Source organism: Rattus rattus, chromosome 5 (genome assembly GCF_011064425.1).
Source record: "Rattus rattus isolate New Zealand chromosome 5, Rrattus_CSIRO_v1, whole genome shotgun sequence".
In the NCBI taxonomy this organism is placed as follows: Eukaryota; Metazoa; Chordata; class Mammalia; order Rodentia; family Muridae; genus Rattus; species Rattus rattus.
This window is the reverse complement of record NC_046158.1, coordinates 61,729,668-61,751,153: the sequence shown is the minus strand read 5'-3', so window position 1 is coordinate 61,751,153 and position 21,486 is coordinate 61,729,668. Positions and strand designations below refer to the sequence as shown.

Here is a 21,486-nt window from a genome sequence, read left to right as displayed (position 1 = left end):
GAGAGAAGCTTGCATAAACATCAGCTTCCTCTTCAGTTCTAGTTTCATATTTTAAGCCAGAATGACGGCTCTAATGAATGGCTTTGTATTTAACTGTTCCTTCATGGAAGACAGATCTGAGCTGCCACATTTCTACCGCTTATTAATTAGTGTTTTTTAGTATATTTGGATTTTTAAATAATTTGTAATATAGTTCATATCTATAACTTATAAATTGATAAAAGATCATTCATAAGTGGATAAAAAGTCATTATCCAACTTTCCCATGAAGTGGTAGTAATTTTTATTTATTTAAAAAACCCTCCATCTATATGTTAGCGGGAACTCTATTTAGAGGGTTAGAAATAGAACCGGCATGCTGGCTTGTGTCAGTGCTCACGGCCCACCTGTCAAGTGGCTTTCTCTGTGTCTGTCTTCATTGCATTCCAGTGTCTGTCGATGGGTTCTTTCGTGAATGTGTTCTCATCAGGAGTCTGGTTAGCTATGTATGTTTAAAGCTTGTGTTTCATTGAATTCTCTTAGCAGTGGAATAATTTTATGCTTACTTATTTTCATGATACATGTTAAAAATGAATAAATATGTTATTTGTTCATTTTTTTTGCCTTGATGAGAGATGGATTTCCCTTATTTGAACTTATTAAAGTGTATAGATGTTTGTTGTTTAAAATTTTATAATTAGGTTATTCAACAAAGAAGAGATGTTATAGAAGCCAAGGGTCAGAGAAAAAAGGAAAGAAATCACCAGTTCGTCCAATATGACATTTCTGGACAAAATGAAGAATTGTCAATAGGAAATGGGCAAAATTTAGTTTGAATTTAGGTCAATAGAGTGATCAGTGTTAGCTGTCATCTTGTCAGGGTCTAGAATCACCTGGAAGGCCTCTGGGCATGCTTGTAGGTGATTTTTCTTAATTACCTTAATGGATGTGGGAAGATACAATTTAATCATGGACAAGACCATCTCACAGCCAGGTGATCCTGGACACCCCCCACCCCATGGAGTCAGTGAGCTGAGCACTAACGTGCATTCCATGCTGCTGATTCCCCACTGAATATAGAATGAGGCCAACTGTTTCAGATTCCTGCTACCTCGATGCCCTCTTTATACAGACGATCCCTTGAGCTATGTGCTAAAATAAACACATTACTTTGTTAGAGTATATTATCGCAGGAACAGGGGACAAAACCTGAAGTAGTCAATATAAAAGGAGAGAAAATAGAGTTTGAAGAAAAAGAAAGTGGATGAAAGGGATCGTAGGGTATAGATGAATCGAAATTAATACGTTCATAAGACAGATTCTTGGTGGCTGAGTCAAATTCCATTTTCAGAGTTCTGTGAAACCCTTCAAAGGCAATGTTATCTCCTGGGGAAAGTTGCTACGGCACAATAAATAGTAAATGATAATTACAGGGAGTTATTTATAGAAGTTGTTATGGGAAGCCAAAGATTCTTTCTCTGGTATAGTCTGGTTTGAATATCAGCTGGCTGATTGCATAAGCTCTTTATCCATAAGCATAAAGAGAAATCACAGTACTATTTCAGGTACTTGCTATGAGAAATGTTCATACACAAAGATTTCATTAAGATTATTACAAAAGGAAGACAAAACAAATATATAAAAATAGTTATTTTGGCACAACATACTCTTGGAGAGTACATTGTATAGGCACTGATGAAGAGGGGATTTTTTAAAATATTAACATTCGTTGAGGCTGGAGACGTGGCTTAGCAGTTCAGAACACTTGCTACTTTTCCAGAGGACCAGAGTTCAGTTCAGGCTGCATGCTAGGCAGCCCACGACTACCTCTAAGTCCAGCTCTACGTATCTGACATCTTCCTCTGGCCTCCATTGGTATACACACACACACACACACACACACACACACACACACACACACACACACACACACACACACACACACACACACACACACACACACACACACACACACACACAGAGAGATACACACACACACACACACACACACACACACACACACACACACACAGAGAGACACACACACACACACACACACACAACACACACACACACATACACACACACACACACACACACACACACAGAGATACACACACACACACACACACACACACACACACACACACACACACACACAGAGATACACACACACACACAGAGATACACACACACACACACACATACAGAGAGATACACACACACACACAGAGATACACACACACACACACACAGAGATACACACACACATACACACACAGAGTAATAAAAATAAATATTTTAAAAATAACATTTCCTAAGAATAATTCCTTTTTGCTAGAAGTATTTATGACCTTGAATTAGAATAATAGACAAATCTTAAATATTATATAGAAAATGAGCTTAAAATGACAAATATTTCCTATGTTCCATAATAACTTTAACATAATCTTATTTTTCTAAAAGTTAATTTTACTAAAATTTATGTGCCTGTAAATGGAATAGCATTACTTTATAAATACACACTAATTAATGTCTTACAAAAATGTGCCTTTAGTTCTTGTACATGAAATAGTCTTAAGTTTTATAATATGGAGTTTTCATAGGTTTCTCTTAAAAAAACATTTGTTTATTTGTCTGTCTATCTATCTATCTATCTATCTATCTATCTATCTATCTATCTATCTATCTATCTATCATCTATGTTTTTGAGACAGTGTTTCTCTGTGCTGCCTTGACTGTCTTGGAACTCACTCAATAGACCAGACTGGCCTCAAATTCACAGAGATCCACCTGCCTCTGCCTCCTGAGTGATACAATTAAAGACTTGTCCTATCACTGTCTGGCTCTCATAGGCTTCTTAATACTAAACACAAACAGACTTTTAGACGAACTTTTATTTTCTTTTTTAGGTAAATCTCTTTTTCCTATTAAATATTGTACGTGTTCTCATCACCAAGTTGAAAGTTACACACCAAGCAGAATCCAATCTCTACATGAAAGCTGTAAGAGCCACTCTCATCTTGGTACCACTACTCGGCATTGAATTCGTGCTTTTCCCATGGCGGCCTGAAGGAAAGGTTGCTGAGGAAGTGTATGACTACGTCATGCACATTCTCATGCACTATCAGGTAAGGCGTCCCTGCATTCAAGGGGGCAGCTTGACGAGTTTTGTATTGAGTTCCCATGTAGGCTTGGTTTCACTCTTGACTGTGTAAGAGTGTGTTTGTGGTATAGCCATGGGGTTATAAGCCTTTTTGATTCTTGTGCTTTCTCTTGGGCTCTTTTCCTTCTGTTGGTTTGTCTTGTCCAACTTTAATGTGATCATTTTTGTTTATCTTATATTTTATATGAATGAATGAATGAATGAGTGAATGAATGAATGAATGAAAACCTAGCCACTAGGGTAAAGGTTAACAACTGAACTGTCAAACGATACCTGCTGGGAGAGGGAAAATCTGTTTTCTTTAATGATGTGACACTATATGAACCACTCCCGGACAGGTCTCATGTTTAGAAATAGTTGACTAATGTTTAATGGACTCCACAGTGCATGCGCATGTGCATGTGTATGTATGTGTATGTGTGGTTTTATTTGGTTACAGTTTGTTGGGTTTTCGTTTTTCTTTTTGGGCATGATTTTATTTTGTTTTCTTGTTTTGGTGCGTTCTTGTTGTGTTGGGAATTTGTCTGTTTTTTGAGAAAGAACTTAAAGTTGGGTAGATAGGGAGGGAGAAATGATCTGAAAGGACTTGGGAGGGAAAGAATATGATAAAAATATTTGAATTAAAAATTGTTTTAAATAATAAGGAATATAATAAAAAGTAGACTCCAGATAACTTTAATTTTTTTTACAGGGTCTTTTGGTGTCTACAATTTTCTGCTTCTTTAACGGAGAGGTATGTTTATTGATTTTACTACTTTTTTAAATACACTTTCCTTTTAAAAGAAGAAACAAAACAACTATTTTAAAAACCAATTTTACCACAGGAAAAGTTACATACAATTACTTTTTTAGGCACAAATATCATCTCAAAAATGTGGGCAATGTTAGAATTGAATGGTAGAGAATTAAATTAGTCTTACTTCTAAATATCCCAATGAGTAGCGTCCATTCAGCTAGCCCTTTGACCTACCGTTAGAAAGTTTGAAGTCTGGATGTTACTCTGGGAACACTGCTGGGCAATATTTAATTTCATAGACCATGTACTGTCACAAGAAACAGAATCTATTCGTTTCCTCCGTTCTCTTGTTCAATAGGCTCAACTATATACACTATCGAAAGGTTCTATTATAGATACAAAACCAAACTAAAGTAAAACAGCAAGTTAGGAACCGTAGACTGGAATGCTGCAGCAAGCGGTATGGAGATGGGCTAGTCGAGATTTCTCGGTTCCTGCCCGAGGGCTTCGGTAATCTAACTGGGTGCATACATCTAGCCATATGGATATTGTTTCTGGTCAGCAGTTTGGGTATCACTGACTTTACTTTTGATTTGTTCCTGATCTGCTTGCCCAGTTTTCATCTAGAGCGTGCTAACACAGTTGAGCACAGCACAGGAATCTAGCTAGACAGCAACTCAGTGAGAAACGGACCCTGCGTAACCGAGAAACTCATCAGGAAGCCTCAGATAGGGAACACGTACTTCATGTGGATATTTCCTATAAAATAAATTACTGGAAATTACATATGTCTCAAAAGAAACTACAAATTACTTTTTCCTAGTCTAAGTAAATCCTACTTTTTTCTCTTTGTAAGTAAGCAATTTGTTTAAAGTAAAAATTAAAGTATAGGTAATTGAACCTATAACTCTTCTGTTACATTTATCGATAACACTGTATAACAGTAGGATAGAAGAGTGTACAGTTAAATGAAATTACAGAGTTGTAATTTAATTGGTATCCCTGCGATTCTACATTATACATGAGAGTGACCATGTTCCCCGAGTTGGTGGCACTTGTAGACAGAGAATGAAATGAGAGGGGACAGATAACTCATTTGTCTTGTCAGGGAAACTCATGCAGCCTTTATTACGTATGTACTGACTTAGGCAATCTTATATGTTGCTAATGTTGGCCATGAGAATTAAATATTGATGAGCGAAATGAACACGTGTCAAAGAGCATGCATGAAATATGGGAGAGGCCTCCTTATCTACAGAAGCAGATTAGTGTGTTTTTTCAATATTTAAGTCATAGTCACTAGTAAACTAGGTGTCGCAGTAGGTGGGGTAGGGCAGGAGGGGATGGGGAACGAGCATAGTAGGACCTTTAAAACGCTGGAGAGACTTCTTTTTTCCTAGCACTTATATTTTAGGAAAGACTTGGAACCAAGGAAAGTGCATTTGCCTTATAAAAGGGAAATAAAAGCAAATTATTTACACTCATGCTGAAAAGGTGAATGTAAGATTTTCAGACAATGCCCCGACTTCACCACATCCAGAGTGTGGTATAGCCTCATGGCTATGCTGTACAAATAGGCTCATTGTTTTAATGACAAACCATGTAGAAATGGGAACATTAATCACACTGCAAGCTAAATTTCAAATTGGCACTTTCCTTCAGAAGCAGTATCCAGGGAGTCTTGAAGTTAATGCCTTCCACTTCTGTTGTCCTTTATCTGGATAAACAAAAGAGACACAGTACCTTGTTCTTCTGCCATGCCTTAAATTGAGAAAATTTTTGGCATTGGGAAATTTTAATAACAAGAAAACCTTTGAACTCGGTTGTTGCCAAATACTCAGTTCATCACAACATCTTTAATATCTCTCCCTTTCCCTTCTGCTTGGGAGACCAGCCGTTCGAGCATGACTCAGCCCAAGTCTTAAGAAATGCTGTAATCCGTCCTTTTCTGTTTCTTTGCCTCTTGGTCTTTTCCCACCCTTGTAACACAAAGAAATAGCTGCCAGATTCAATTTGTGTGGTTCCAACTATGTCATTTTTTTTTTGGTTGTTGTTGTTAAAATTTGCTTGGTTTTAGTTTCCTTCTTGCCCTTCATGTTAGGCCAAGTGATTTGCTTTTGCCTGGTATCTGCACTTGCATTTGACCCTGCTGAATTTTAGCAAACATCTCTCTCCTCTTAGCATTTCTTGCTAGTTAACTGTGGAGGTTCACACACACTTTCACCTCAGCCCAATTCCACTCAAATAAAAATATGCAGTGGTAACCTAAGGAAGGAGCTATGGTCATCAGAAGGGCATATGTAACAACAATATGTTGTAAGTATTTTTATCAACTAAACCAAAAAAAATGTTGAGAAGCCTTAGCTCATATTCTGTAAAAGAAGCTATTTGTCTTTATACTTGGTTTATAGATTATATCACATTCTTAAAAATTGATTTCGATTAAGGAGTATTATTGTTGACCCTTGTCACGTTTTAATGAGCACATACTGTGCTAAGCATTTGATTTAGCTGCCTGCATAAACCAATATAACCATATTCATATCTTTAATAATACCCACACTTTTCCTTTGTCCCATTTAAATGTATTGAATGTCTGATTTAATACTCTGTTAATTAAGTATGATCTTCTATTAGAGAAAGAAGTTAAAAATGAAATTCTTATCACATAAGTTTGCAAAGACCGTGGGTCTTTAATTAGGTTCATTTTATTTTTTTTTTAACTTTGGTAAATAATAGCCCACACTCCAGGACATTGTCTTTTCATTATTTTTCTGATGATTTATTCACTAAGAGAAAATAAGTTGGTGATCATAATCATAGATTCTTCAAGGACAAACATCTATCAGTTCATACTTATTTTGATTTCTGGGATTTGGTTAGCTTTTCTTTTAGAGCTATCAGTCCAAGGGCCTCAAGATGGGTATCTTCTTGTTGACATCTTTCAACATTAGTCTGGACTATTTTATGGGAAGATACATCCCACTCCCATTCAACTTGAAACTATGTAGTTCCAATTTCTAACTAGCCTAGCACCTATAATAGATGAGAAAAATGTGTAAACATCAGAATAAAATACTTCCTACCCAAAAGAATTACATAGTTGTTCAAAAGTATATCTTGTTAAAATCTAAATATTTACTTAAACATACCATGTAAAGTCATTGGCCTGCTGGGACCCCACAGGGCTAATGCACTTATCATTTGCTTACATGTCTGAAGACATTACATACATAAATACTAACACATTACTTTAATTTAAATACCTTATTTGTTGGTTTAAAATTAATAAAACCATGAGAGAAGCAAATCATAATTTTGTGCAAGATAAATACATATATTAATTTGTTTCCACAGTACTTATATGAAAATACATTAGTTTTTATTTTACCAAATACAAAGAAATGGTCCAAAAGTTGCTGAACTTCTCAATAATATATTATGTAACTGTTTCTAGCATTTAACCTTTATAGTGTCTGAATTACAGAAAAATTAAATAGACATTTTATTAATTAATTTTAATTATATTTAAGAAATGAATGGCTACATTTTTGACCATTCCTTTTCCTTTAATACTAAAACAAGAAATAAGACAGGAAAACTTTGTTTTTATGTTAAGTGATAGTATGTAAGAGACTTAAAAGTAACTCCAAAACTGTAGTCTCCTATAAATCACTATTGGTTGTAGAATGTTTGGAGAAGGCACATGCTAAGAAACAAGACAGATTTTATAAAATATTTACTATGGATTTTACATGAATATTTTGAACAGAAAGTTATTATATATCTTTAATGTCTGAGGATGCTAAGAGTATCTGAATTGCTAGAATTATTATTACTATTTTGATTCTTAGATTCTTCTGAGGGGCAGGCATAAGACCTGGCCAAAAACATCTGATGACAGCTTGGGAAAATCTATTCAAACAACAAACATTTATACAAACATATATTACACAACAGGGGTAGGACAAATGTTTTACGACCTAAAACTTGCCAGCCTCTACTCAGGTTGTACACAAACCTGTTAGTATAAAGATGATGGCATCTAAGACTGAGCTGACTATTTCCATTTGTTTTAAGGGCTCAGCATTAATGAAGTCTTGCTAGTTTTCTAATTCAATCAAAATAAAAGTCATTGTATCTGGGCTGGTGAGATGGCTCAGTGGTTAAGAGCACTGACTGCACTTCCAGAGGTCCTGAGTTCAAATCCCAGCAACCACATTGTGGCTCACAACCATCTGTAATGAGATCTGGTGCCCTCTTCTGGTGTGTCTAGAACAGTGACAGTGTACTCATACATAATAAGTAAATAAATGTTTTTTTTAAAAAGTCATTGTATCGGGGTTGGGGATTTAGCTCAGTGGTAGAGCGCTTGCCTAGGAAGCGCAAGGCCCTGGGTTCGGTCCCCAGCTCCGAAAAAAAGAAAAAGGAAAAAAAAAGTCATTGTATCTGGCACAACTAGTCATAATCTCTAATTTCAGCCAGGAAAAAAGGCATTAAACTTCATATTTGTTTTAAAAAAGAAAGCTACAGGTTAGAGAATTTTAAACCAGCAAAATGGCTGCTCTGGCAAGGGATCACATCCAAAGATTTTCTTTTTTTTTTTTTCGGAGCTGGGGACCAAACCCAGGGCCTTGCACTTCCTAGGCAAGCGCTCTACCACTGAGCTAAATCCCCAACCCCACATCCAAAGATTTTCTAGGTCTCTGTGATCTGACTGGAATGCAGACAAGCCTTTATTAAACACCTTTAATCCAAAACAATATAGGTAAGATTAGTTTATAGAAGGAAGAAGCCATGTTTGAAAGTGACATCTAATTGAGGGGTAGACAAAGTGATGAATCAGAGAAAGATTTAGCAGAATGAGTCAAAGATAGGATATGCCCAACATAAGAGCAGCATTGGAAAGAGAGGATACTTCAGAGAACACCCCAGGAGGGGTTGGGGGAGCAAGTATAGGGGTTGATTTTACAGTTTCAGTGGGACAATTTTACAGAGCCAGGGAGAAAGTTTTCATGTGAAGACAGAATGAGTCAGAAAATACAAAGGAGCCAGAAGATGAGGTTGCCAGAGTTAGAGGTCAAAGCAGAGCAATTTAGTCAGAAGACAAGAAAAGCCAGTTTGAAGCAGTCAGATTAGAGAGGAATTTGAGCCAGGACAGCTGAACTGAACCAGTCAGCCAGAGTTCAGAAGGAACTAGAAAGGGAGAGTTTATTTATCAGTGAGCTCCCTCACATGTGGTGAAGAAGAGTTACATTTACATACAGGGGAAGGAGAGGAAGCTAGGAATTATGATTACTTGCTGCTCATGCAGAGGATTAGATTTCCTTCCCAGTATTCTCATGATGGCTCAAAAACATCTATAACTTCAGTTCTGGACACCTACCAACCTCTTCTGACCTCACTGAGTAGCAGGCATGCACACGTGCACACGAGTGCGTGCGCGCGTGCATACACACACACCCACCCACCCACCCACCCACACACACACAATACACTTACAAATATTCACATAAAACATTTATGCACATAAAATAAAAATAATTCTTGAAAATATCAAAAATGAAAGAAACACAAAATATGCAGAAGTGGAGAAATAACATTCCTAAACTTTTTTTTCATAACCACTTTTGTCTAATCTAGTGCATTACGTTATTTTAGGAAGTAAGACTTGTGAGGATAAATGCACTGCTATTTCAGAACACAGCACAATCTTTAGTATAGAGAAACCATTCACTAAACCCTATTGCTAGTGGTGATGATTTCCCCAGTGTCCCTATATTCTTTTTATTTGCATCTTTCCCCAATTCCTATGTACTCTTAATACTTATGCTCTCATTTTATTAAGGTAATGATGTAAAAACTAGTTATCTAGGTGAATTGTATTTGGCAAGAATATACACATACTACACTTGTATTATTATAGCTTTAAAGACAAGACTTGGAGTAAAAATAGTAAAAATTAATTAAATCGAAATTACAGATCAATTGCAAAATGTTCATTTGTATGTGCATGTTGATACTGGAACTGAATTTAGGGCATCGCAAATGCTAAGTGAGTAACCTACCAAGGATCTAACACACACTCCTCCCCCCTTTTCCCTTCTCCTCCTCCCCCTCCCCCCTCTCTTCTCTCTCCTCTTTACTTTTTATTTTGACACAAGATATCAGTAAGATATTTAGGCAGGTCTAAGCTTACCTGATACTAGCATGCAGACAGGTGTTGACTTTGCAATATTCCTGTCTCAGCTTCATTAGCAACTAAAATTATAGACCAGGACCATTTGGTTTTCTTCTTACCTTAAAGAATAAAACCTTTTCTGCCAAATATTTTGCTATGCCTTAGATAGAATATTTTCATCTCTGCTAATGGGTTGTTCTTGCTGTTTCTGTTTATTGATGATTGATAGGTTCAAGCAATCCTGAGAAGAAATTGGAACCAGTATAAAATCCAATTTGGCAATGGCTTTTCCCACTCTGATGCTCTCCGAAGCGCATCCTACACAGTGTCAACAATCAGCGATGTGCAGGGGTACAGCCACGACTGCCCCACTGAACACTTAAATGGAAAAAGCATCCAGGATATTGAAAATGTTGCCTTAAAACCAGAAAACATGTATGATCTAGTGATGTGAAAATACAGAAATCTCACCTGTTTTGTGTCACTTGAACCTATGACTTTATAGCCGGAAGATTTAATAGCAAATGGGTTTCTTGAATACCATGAAGAAAGCCCTCAAATGAAATGAGAATTGTGTGGATCAATGTTTAACAACCCTCTGTCTATGGGGGAGAAAAGCCTCAATTTTTATTGTTGGCCAGTAAATACTCCTACCATAGCTGATTTCAAGTTACCAACCTGACATCACCGAATGTGGAATTGGAAAGAAAATAAGCACAATCAACTCTCGGGAGCTGACACGCGTCGTCAAACGTGCACAACACCGCATGCTCTCACAGATGGACCTGTGCACACTCATACCCGCACTGACCAGAACTCTGCTCCTCTGTCTGAGGAGACCTTGCTCAGTCTTACAGACATGGAAGGAAAGTTTGGTTTTTGTTATAAAACTCCTCATCCTTTGTCATTTGATGGTAGTGAACGGTTTGTCCAGAAACACTTTAACCCTCTTTATAACTTCTCCTGTAGACCAGACAGAGTTTGCTATCTCTGTAACCTCGTGTTCCTTTCTTTAAGAAAAGCAACTGAGCAGAATTCCCACCGGCTTCTCAGTTGCTGCTACATATGGTTGTATCCTGTGGCGTATCCATTCTGAATCACTAGGGAGACACATTGGTAGAAGCTACAAACACTTTGTCAGCTACTTTTTTCCCTCTAAATCTTGCTGCAGGAGTAGGAGGAAATCAGTCTTCCTGAATCTGTAAATAGAAACTTTGGTCTTTCTACTGTGTAGATAAGTGATCAACCATTTTATATGAAGGGAATCAATGAAGGATTTATTTTTATCTTGGGAATCTGAGAGAGAGAGAGAGAGAGAGAGAGAGAGAGAGAGAGAGAGAGAGAGAGAGAGAGATTGTTGTACAAATGAAACTATAAGTACTCTGTCATTTTATTTTATTGTTTCAATTCAAAACACAACCTAGGTAACTGTTTTAAAGCAGATGGATAATGCAACTTTATATGCAACTAGGTATCTGATACTGTGTCTGGGCTGATTTATTTTATAGAAAAATGGAGTACTGAATTCTATATTTGGTAAATATTTTAAGGACAAACAGATACCAGCATCAGAAGTTTGAGAACTCAAAACAAACCCCCAGAAATATCAATGATAAGATGTGAAATATTTATTTTAAAATGCAAAGTCATACTTTTACAAGCATGTTATCTTTGGAGTGCTGACATGTTGCCTCTTCCAATTGGATGATGACTCACTCAAAATCAGACATTATGAACAACTACTGTAAGAAGTGCTAATCTGCTACAATTGTGTATTTTAACTCACTAAACTATAGTTTTACTGACTTTTACTAAAGGAAGATATATGGCTTTGAAAAGGGCCCAGGTTATTTCTCTTATGAACCACAGAGGAATTGTCTCTATATAATATACACTGTTTCAGTATTTCAGTAGACTACTGTGGGTGATAATGCAACCATGGGAAGACTCGAACTTACCACTGAGGATGAAATGTCAGATATTTAGGTAATAATTAAATTAAAGTAGAAGAAAGTTTTGCTTGTAAGTTAAAGTGACATTTTAAATGGATTTAGTTTTCCTAATATTGCTTTGTCTGGACTTTCTGAAGAACAAGATTGACTTCAGTTAGTAAAGTCTGTTTGGGGACAGTCACATGAATCCATGTTTTTTGAAGTGTGTCCATCAGCCTACAGTGCATGAAAGGCATGACTCAGTCCTCCCTCATTGTGTCTTAAGCTACAATAGATAGTAAATTCAGAAGTTGTTCGAAACTCTCAAGGAAAATAATTCAAATTTTCAAGCACTTATGTATTAGATGATCTGGCAGACATTTGTAATTTATCTATACAGACAAAGGTGTCACTAAGTTACTTTCAGCATTGAAAAGGAACTCATGCTTTTCTGAACTTTCAACTGCCTAAACTGTGCAAACCTTCCTTTTAATACGTTCAAACTTTAGCTAGCTATTATTCAAAGGCATATCTTCATATCTTCTCTGACAGTGTTCATGTAAATTCTGCATTCTTCCAAACTGTCAGGTCTGAACAGCAAATGATAGTACAGAATGCCGAATTACCAGAGGACATATTCAAAAGTTATTGTAATTTTAAATTTTATTATTCTTTTACCGTATTGAGCAGAGCTGAGATTTCTCTACTGCCAATATCTTCTGTGGTGTCAACCATGCCATAGAGGTCTGAGATTAGTCAGTATTAGTTTTGTAATAATTTTTTGAAGCTAAATCTCTCTAAAGCTGAAGTGCCAATTAAAATATTTCTACTTTGCTTGTAGGAAAAAAAAACCTGAAATTTTTGAAAGAAAACTTCTCTGGTGCCTAAAAACTAACGTGGGGAATTTTTAGCATTTAAAAATTGGATCTGTCATTTTTAGAAGTGACTTATGTATGTTTTTGTTAATAAGTCGTCCATCCTGGAGTTTAGTGTTTGTTCAAATATAACAAACTATGTAGAGTTTACTAGTACTCACAGTGTTACACTTACTGTTTAGATATTTTAATGTGAATCTATTTTAATTTTCTTTGTGTTTTAATTTGCTCATAGAAACATTATCTGTAAAACATATTCAAGATGTTCTGGTCACTTAAAAGAACTCATGTTGTATCGACTTAAAATCTTTATTTAGGTTTTATGAGAATATTAAAGTTGTAAGTTAACATTCACTTTCACTCATCTTCCCTGGAGTACAGAGTGATTGAATTTCTCACAAAATTCTTGCAGCAATTAAAGAAATACTTTGCAAAATAAATGGCGATGTCTTTATTCTTCTCTTTAAAGACTTTAATAAACTAGTAAGTGAATTTAATAAATGAATTAAAAAAGATATGATTTTGTTTTCTGTGTTAACGTGGCAACATGTACAAAGTGTTACACTGCAAGAAAAGGAAAAATCCTCTCCAACAGGAACATTTTTAGGGAATTTTCCTCCTTTATGCACTATATTCCAAGGAGTGGCTTTGTAGTAAATACTAGAAATAAAAGGAATAAAAATACGTACATAAAGATTTTTTAAAAAAGAAAACATGGTCAACAACTCACACAAATAAAAACTTAAATGTGTCAAAGACTTTAATGATGGAACCAGTAATATGTTATAATTATTCAAAAGAGAATTTAAAAGACCACATATGCCTGAGGATATAAAAATACTGAAGTGAATATACAAAATACTGTGTTCAAGAATGGTAATCAAAAGCCGGATATGCTGGGCACATGCCCAGCACTCTCGAGGCAAGTGGATCTCTGTGAGTTCGAGGCCAGCCTGGTCTACAGAAAGAGTTCTAGGACAGCCAGGGCTGTTGCACAGAGAAACTCTGTCTTGAAAAACCACCTCCCCAAATAGCAATCAGATATGATTACTGATAAAAAGTAAGCAAAAACAGTGAATATAAATATGATTAGACTATGCATTCAGAAGAGATAAGATGACTTTAAAATAATATGCTAATATTTAATATAGACTTAAAGTAACATAATGCTCGCAGAAGAGAAAAATGCTTACACTTAGGAAAAATGCAGAAAACAAAAATGTCCTCATAGTATTTTGAGTTATTCCGTGGTAAAGGTTAATATAACAGAACTAGGCAGATCACATACTGTTCAATGCATTTTGAAACTACTACTTCTAAAGTTAATCAATTGTAAAACAAAAACAAAAATCAAACAACACAAAATGCTTAGCGTGATGCCTAATAACAAATGCTATTACACACACAAATTGAAATTAACACTGTTGTAGTTGAGACTACATTTTTACATAATAGAGCAAATTTAAGTCTACTAACTGTTCCAAGCATGTACTTACTACTTCTAAAACACACTAGGAATATTATATATATATTTTTTTTTCTCCAGACATATTTTACCATTTACATGTATTTGACAATTTAATGTCTTTCAACTTACTTTTTAATTAAAAATTTAACTATCATACACAGTGGTAGGTGTATATGTGTGTGTGTATATATATATTTTTTTAATTTGCATTTCAAATGTTACCTCCCTTCCAGGTTTCTGCAACCTCCCCATCACACCCACTCCCCCTGCTTCTATAAATGAGCTCCCCCACCAACTCTCCTCTCACCACCCTAGCATTCCCCTACACTGGGGCATCAAGCCTCCAAGGACCAAGGGTCTCCCCTCCCATTGATACCAGACAATGCCATCCTCTGCTACATATGCAGCTGGAGCCATGGATCCCTCCATATGTACTCTTTGGTTGGTGGTTTAGTTCCTGGGAGCTCTGGGAGGTCTGGTTGGTTGATAGTGTTGTTCTTCCTATGGGGTTGCAAACCCTTCAACTCCTTCAGTCCTTGTCTTTACTTCTCCATTGGGGTTCCCGTGCTCAGTCCGATGGTCGCCTGTGAGCATTAGCATCTGTATTGATCAAGGAGGAGCCTCTCAGGGGACATCCATACCACGCTCCTGTCTGTTGGCCATTTCTTGGCATAACAATAATGTCTGGGTTTGGTGTCTGCAGACGGGATGGATCCCAAGGTGGGGCAGTTTCCTTCAATCTCTGCTCCACTCTTTGTCCATGCATTTCCTTTAGACAGGAGCAATTCTGGGTTAATATTTTTGAGACAAGTGGGTAGTCCCATCCCTCAACCGGGGTTGGGGACGAGGGGAGCTTACCTGGATATGGTCTCTACAGGTTCTCCCTCCCCTTTGTTGAGTATTTCAGCTAATGTCATCCCTGTTGGGTCCTGGGAGCCTCTTGCTTTCGTGGCATCTGGGAATTTCTAGTGGCTACCCCAGTTCCCCATCTCCCCCACTGCTACACACCTCTGTTCAATTTCCTGACCCTCTGTACTTCTACGCTGTCATCTCCTCCCACACCTGATCCTGTCCCCCTTTCCCTCCCCTTCTTCTCTCCCTCCCAACCCCCCTCACCTCCCACAGTGATAGGTTTAATTTTCAAATAAAAATTTGTTTTTGCTGATTCTCCTCTCCCGTGGTCTTATGCACATTCCTGCTCACGCCACCTGCTGTGCCTTCCCATCCACCCGCTGTGCCCTCCAGTTCACCCGCTGTGCCCTTCCTATCCTCCATAGCCTTTTTGCTTTCATGTGGCAAATGTGTTATTGTCCCATTCCTGGACATTTCATTTTTTCTTCTCCTGACCTTATTAGTTTCTTAGTCTATACCCACAGTTACCCCTATTTACACACACACACACACATACATGTAGACATCATAAGCTAAGATTTGTGCATAAAAGAGAACTTGTGATTTTATTCTCTGAATTTAGGTTATCTACTCAATAAACTACTTTTCAGGTCTATCAGCCTAGATTCAATTATTTCCGGGTCCATCAATCTCCGTTCATTATTTCACTTTTCCTTATAGCAGAATAAAATTCAGTTGTGCACACACACTGCATTTTCTTTTCCCTCTTATCTATCGGAGGGCAACTAGGCTGCTTCTCTTTCTTTGCTATTATAAATAATGCCTTCAGGAACATGGCTACAAGGAGTGCTTGTGATAAGGTACAGGGCTGTTTGGGTGTTTATCAAGAGTGGTATAGCTGGATCGCATGGACATAGTTCATGCTTCGAGAATACTCCACACTGCTTTTCACAGCTCTGCAGCGCTATGACACTGCACTCCCATGGCAGTAAATCGTAGTTCCTTGTGAGCACTGACATCTTTGCACAATGCTGCTTTGTTTTGGATTTATGAAAACTACAGTTCAAACTCCACGAGTAAATTTACAACATGGTTTATAGAAGCAGATGCGGTTATTTAAAAAAGTTGTTGAATTAAATCCGGTTTCATCTCTCTTAATTACAAAATGAAATGGTTATGTTCCAACTGGAGACCATTTCAAAATCCCTCAGTTGACCTAGAAACAACCCCTCCCTTGGATCAAAATTAACATGCTCGTGTCCAAAAGTCTTGTAAACATTTACCTCAGCTTACGGCTTGGAGGAGCAGAGGATGAAAACAACCAACAGAGAAGGCATAGTCACTTTTGTCTCATTTTGTCCCATGTGGCGCATGTGAACCTCTTGTACATGTGTGGCCCAGAGCCTCTGTCTGCTGCGCTCCAAGACCTGCATGAACTGCGTACTTCTGGCTGCATAGTCCGGCTATGAAAGGAAAATATAACCAGTGAACAAAGGATTCATTGCAGCCCAAGGACCCAGGGAGTCCCCTTCCTTTTTCTTTGCTTTCCTTCATTTTTTGTTTTCTTTTTCTGTTCTGCATTTTGTTGTTATCATTACTATTATTGTTGGTGTTATTATTTTATTTTTATTACAAAATACAGTGCATGATCCATGTCAATATGCCCAGGACAGTTTTGTAGACTGCAATTTGTTTGTGTTCTGTAATCAACACATATTCCATAAATTCAGGCTAACCATGTTATTCTAGTATAGTTAAGAACTTAGATGTGCTCTCCTTTCAGCCCTGGCATCAATTCTGATTCAGTATTTGTAGTTCCAGCATTAGATTCATGGGAAGAGAAATGGAGAGAGGGCTTGCCTTTCGTTTCTGCATGACTGTTCTCAACTCTGGGATTGCTTTGACTTGGTGTTCTTCCCGCGATGAAAAGAGATCGGAATCAAGGAAACATGCCTCTCTAGAGCTTAAACGTGAACTGCAAGCATATCCCAGACCACCGGGACTCCAAATACTCCAACCCAGTGGCCTTTGCTCACAGAGGCATGACGTGAGGGTTTGTGTCTCCTAGGACCACCCTTAGTGTTCAGGAATAGCCTGAGAATGAACAAAGGGACTTTCCGAAGGCCAGAGGGTAGCGTATCCCAAACTAGCATATTTACGTAAAAGCCTCCAAGGACTTTTTCCTCTCTTAAAATTCTAAATTTGAAACTAATTTTCAAGGATGTTAAACTTATTTGAAGATGGGAAAATAGGAACTTAGTGACTTGCCTTGTACCTTTATATACGTGACATCTCTTAAATAACTAGGCTTGTATTTACTCTTGCCGGAGATAGCAATGTCAAGGAAGAGCCTGAGGACCTAAGTTAGACAACAGGACCTTGGGTTTTGTAAAGCCTGAGTACTCCCGTACTCACTTCTACTAATACGTTCTTGTTCCAAGCTGAAACACGTATTAAATAGTTAAATATTCTTTTATTTAAGCTATAGATTTCCATGCCTCAAAAAAATAAATCGTATATCAAGCTTCACACATGTTGTTTTCGGCAGGTCAAATGCCATAATTTTTAGTGATAATATTAAACCTGCTACTATCTTCCTATTTCTTAAATCCTACTATTCAAATAGTACACCTATGATTTTTTTGAAACCCATTGAAGTCTTTAAAGTAACTAATTGTTTGCGACTTGTTAAACAAAGTTACAAGATTCCCTGAAGAAATCATGAGCTTTATCCACGGTTGTGCTTTAAAGTCTAGCTACGCTGCTTATTCAAAGATCATTTTGGATTTGTTTTTCACATTAAATCAATTAATGCATATTTTAATATTAAGCTTTAAATTAAACATCAAAGACTATATATCCTTTTTTTTTTTTTTTAATCACCCAGTAGAAGAGTTGCCTTCGGTAACTGTTTGAGACTGTCCCCTCTCTGCTTTTGTCTTACTGTCCAGAGATGGGTTATTATATATGACTTACAAAAGTGGACATACATTAAACTCCTCTTCCTCTTTCTCCTATAAAAATGCAGTCCAGTTTGTTACACAGTAGACGGATCACATTGACTTAAATCTTTCTAGAACTGTCCATCTGTTCAGCTATCTGCCTCCTACAGCAGAAACAGACGGAAAGCTCTCGGCATCCTATATGACATAAACAGATGAGTTGATTCCTGCTAGAATTGTCTTTGCAGACACTTAAAGGGTGCCATGGGGTCTCTCTGTAGCACAGTGTGGTTTCTGTTCACCGCATCATGGTCAGTTGAGTGACAGCTGAGTCATTCAAATGCTCACTTTGCTTTTCTAGTTCTGCACCCATTTAGTACCGTGTGTTACTTTCTTTCTTGGCTTATACTTCCTGTTCTATTTGATGGGAGCTCTAGATATAGTAGGGATTCAATAAATAATTGTTTTATTCCTCTCATCTAGCAAAACGATATTCGAATTTGTGGGGGAAATGCAACCCTTAAGTGGTAACTTAGTGAGTTTTTGAATGTTTTTAGTTCATGTTACACTGTTACCGAATTATTAAGTTAAAATTAGTTAGTGCCCATTTCAGGTTCTAATTGGTTAAGACAAGAGATAAAACAGAAAAAAAATATAATAAAGTAGCCCAAAGCACTTCTTACAGCCCCCTTAGCCAGAATTTTGAAGAAAGTACCCGAAAAAACAAAGATCTGGAAGAAAGGAAACAAGGTTTTAAAATAGTTTCTGGAAGAAGGAATTGACAAAAGGGGAGGGGGAGTACAAACAAACAATTACTCTACAAAGCCACAATGACTGTACAGTCGCAAAGTAAAGGCACGTCCTTTTCCTCACTGTCTATTGTCTCTTTGTTTTTATACTGAAATCAGTTCGTCCCTTTCTACTCTGTTATTTCCTGTTTGGAGAGTCTGTCCACAATAACTGAGATTGAGAGAAACGTTTTTCTGTCCGGTTCATTCATCTGATACCCCCATTCAACCATCACACATGGCAGGCAGATCTGCTTGGCGCCTTGCCTCTTTGGAGCCGTAGCCAGCAAGGTCAGCACATAGAACCAGAAAATGGAGCAGAGTGGAAGTCATGGTCGGAACTGCACAATGACCTTGACTTGTTTTTGTGATCCTCAAGTATCTATTTCCTCAAATGGGGGTTGGTTGTTACAGCAAAAAGGAATGTCCTGAATCGCGCCCCTTCCGAGGGGTCCCGAGGTGTTGACGAAAGCATAAGTCAGCGAGTGAGGATGTGCAAAGCACATAGAGATTTAAAGCTGCAATGAATAGGACTTGGAACTCTTTGGACTGCTTGTGATTTCCAGGCTAGTGCTGTGTCAACTGTGCTGCAACCATTGTAGGTGCCCCAGGCCTGGGGGAGAAGAGTTAATTCCATATCTTCCCGAAAACCCTGGATTCACATCCTGTCTCTTCTGTTGTATCATAGAACCATGTGAACCACATTTCTCAGATTGCCAGAGAAGCAGCTTTTACATGGGCTGAGAACCCTGTTTCCTGAGAGGGCTCCCCGACTTCCTACAGACTAGTGGATTGAAATCAAAGATTTCATCAACTCGGATACAAAGAAAAATCAAATAATTGTTTTCCCTTAATTGGCTAAAATTTAGGATTCTTTCCTATTATGAATATAGTCATAAACTGATAAACTACAGTTGCATCAGCGTTGGTTAATTTGTAATTTGTACAAACCACAGACATGGGTGCCATCCCAGAGTGATCACAAATGTCCAATAGAAAAACTTTGAATCATTAGCAGCATTTCAAATCAATGGTGTTCACTAAACTGGTCCACATATTAACTGTGTTACATAGGAGCGGGGAAAGAATTCTATCACAAATTGGTTCTGAGTATTTCAATATCATTTATTTCCTATTTTGGTCATATAAAAATACTGCCCAAAAGGAGGGATCAAGACAGGAAAATAGTGCAAAGCCTTAGTTTAGTTCGCCAACCGAAGCTTGCCTAAGACTTACCTAGACAGCTTGGTAGGAGATGGATTACTGATTCCGTCAGTCCAGGAGAATGAGACCTTGTAGAATGGTCCCAGATGCCACTAATATTCCTGATCCAGGCACACCATCTTGAAAGTGACTGCAAGAACATAGCTTAAAACAATGAACAGCTCTTAGCACCAAGGCTTGGAGCTGTTTAATTATTGTCATGCTCACAAAGGTCAAGGCAGCAAAATTTGGAGATCATGCATATCCAAGCATGCTAAAATTGCTTATGTTTTCTAAAAAGGCTCAGATACTTGTAGAAAGGCCCCTGCCATGAAAGGCTGGTCCCTTCTCATGATGTTAGCAATAGAAATAAATAGAAACAGCAGCAACGTTATCAAGAATAAATCAATGTATCATACTTTTACATTGGTCCAGGTCAGAAATACAGAAGGAGTTAGAATTCCATATTCAAATATCCAGGTCAGAAATACAGAAGGAATTAGGATTCCATATTCAAAGAATCAATCCAAGGTAAATGAGTCACTGTCTCTAAGTGTACCATGCATGTGAAGTTTCATTTCTGACTGATGGGTGATCCATTGTGACATCAAAGATCCATTCTATTCTCTTTTTCCTACCAGAGGCACTTTGTAGAAATTTTGCTAAGATAGAGAAATCTTGAGTTTCATTATAGAAATATTAATGTAGACTGATGAACAGCAAACATACCTTTACAACTATATTCAATTTAAATTCTGATGTTGTTTTCCCATGATTCAGTTAGTTCTGCTCCAAATTCGATGAGTCTGCTCTCAGCCCAAAGGATATGAGAAAGTCATGTGATAGACTCGTGTCTTATAGCTTTTCTTTTCTCCAGTGATTATTGACTTGTAATTAGCTAATGCTCCTGAATTATAATTCTGGATGTTGTGGATTAAGTTTCAAAATTATCAGTCTTCCTAAGAAAAAGGAAGAGACAAACCACAAAGGTAAAAGTAAAAATAATTAGTGCATCAGAGAATCTCTACTTAAGTTCTAGAAGTCTGTATCCTGCTGAGAATTCTAGCATCATTCCAACCTTCTGGATTAATGTGTACCTTTTTATGCAGCCATGCCATTTAAACTTAAAGTGTATATCTTATGAAAGAAAAAGAAGCCAAGTGTGGCGATGCATATCTATAACCCATGCACTTTGGGCACAGAAGCAGGGGGTTCACAGTTCAAGTCCAACCAAGGCTGTGTAAGACCACATCTCAAAAGGAGAATATTTGACTGACTATAGAAAGCCCTAAAATGTGACAAATATGAGAAATCACTAACGTATATTATATGAAGGGAAATTAGAATAACCAAAATATATTCTCA

At 37.3% G+C, this 21,486-nt stretch overlaps 1 protein-coding gene across 1 annotated transcript in view; it reads left to right on the top strand.

Annotated features, from left to right (window-relative positions):
- Calcrl (calcitonin receptor like receptor) overlaps positions 1-13,383 on the top strand; it is a 45,179-nt gene extending 31,796 nt beyond the window's left edge. The window contains exons 11-13 of the mRNA XM_032903576.1: positions 2,892-3,110; positions 3,837-3,878; positions 10,292-13,383. Of these exons, the coding sequence (XP_032759467.1) occupies positions 2,892-3,110; positions 3,837-3,878; positions 10,292-10,516 (486 nt within the window). The 3' untranslated portion in view covers positions 10,517-13,383. The remainder of the gene's footprint in view (positions 1-2,891; positions 3,111-3,836; positions 3,879-10,291) is intronic.
- Positions 13,384-21,486: the final 8,103 nt, after the last annotated feature.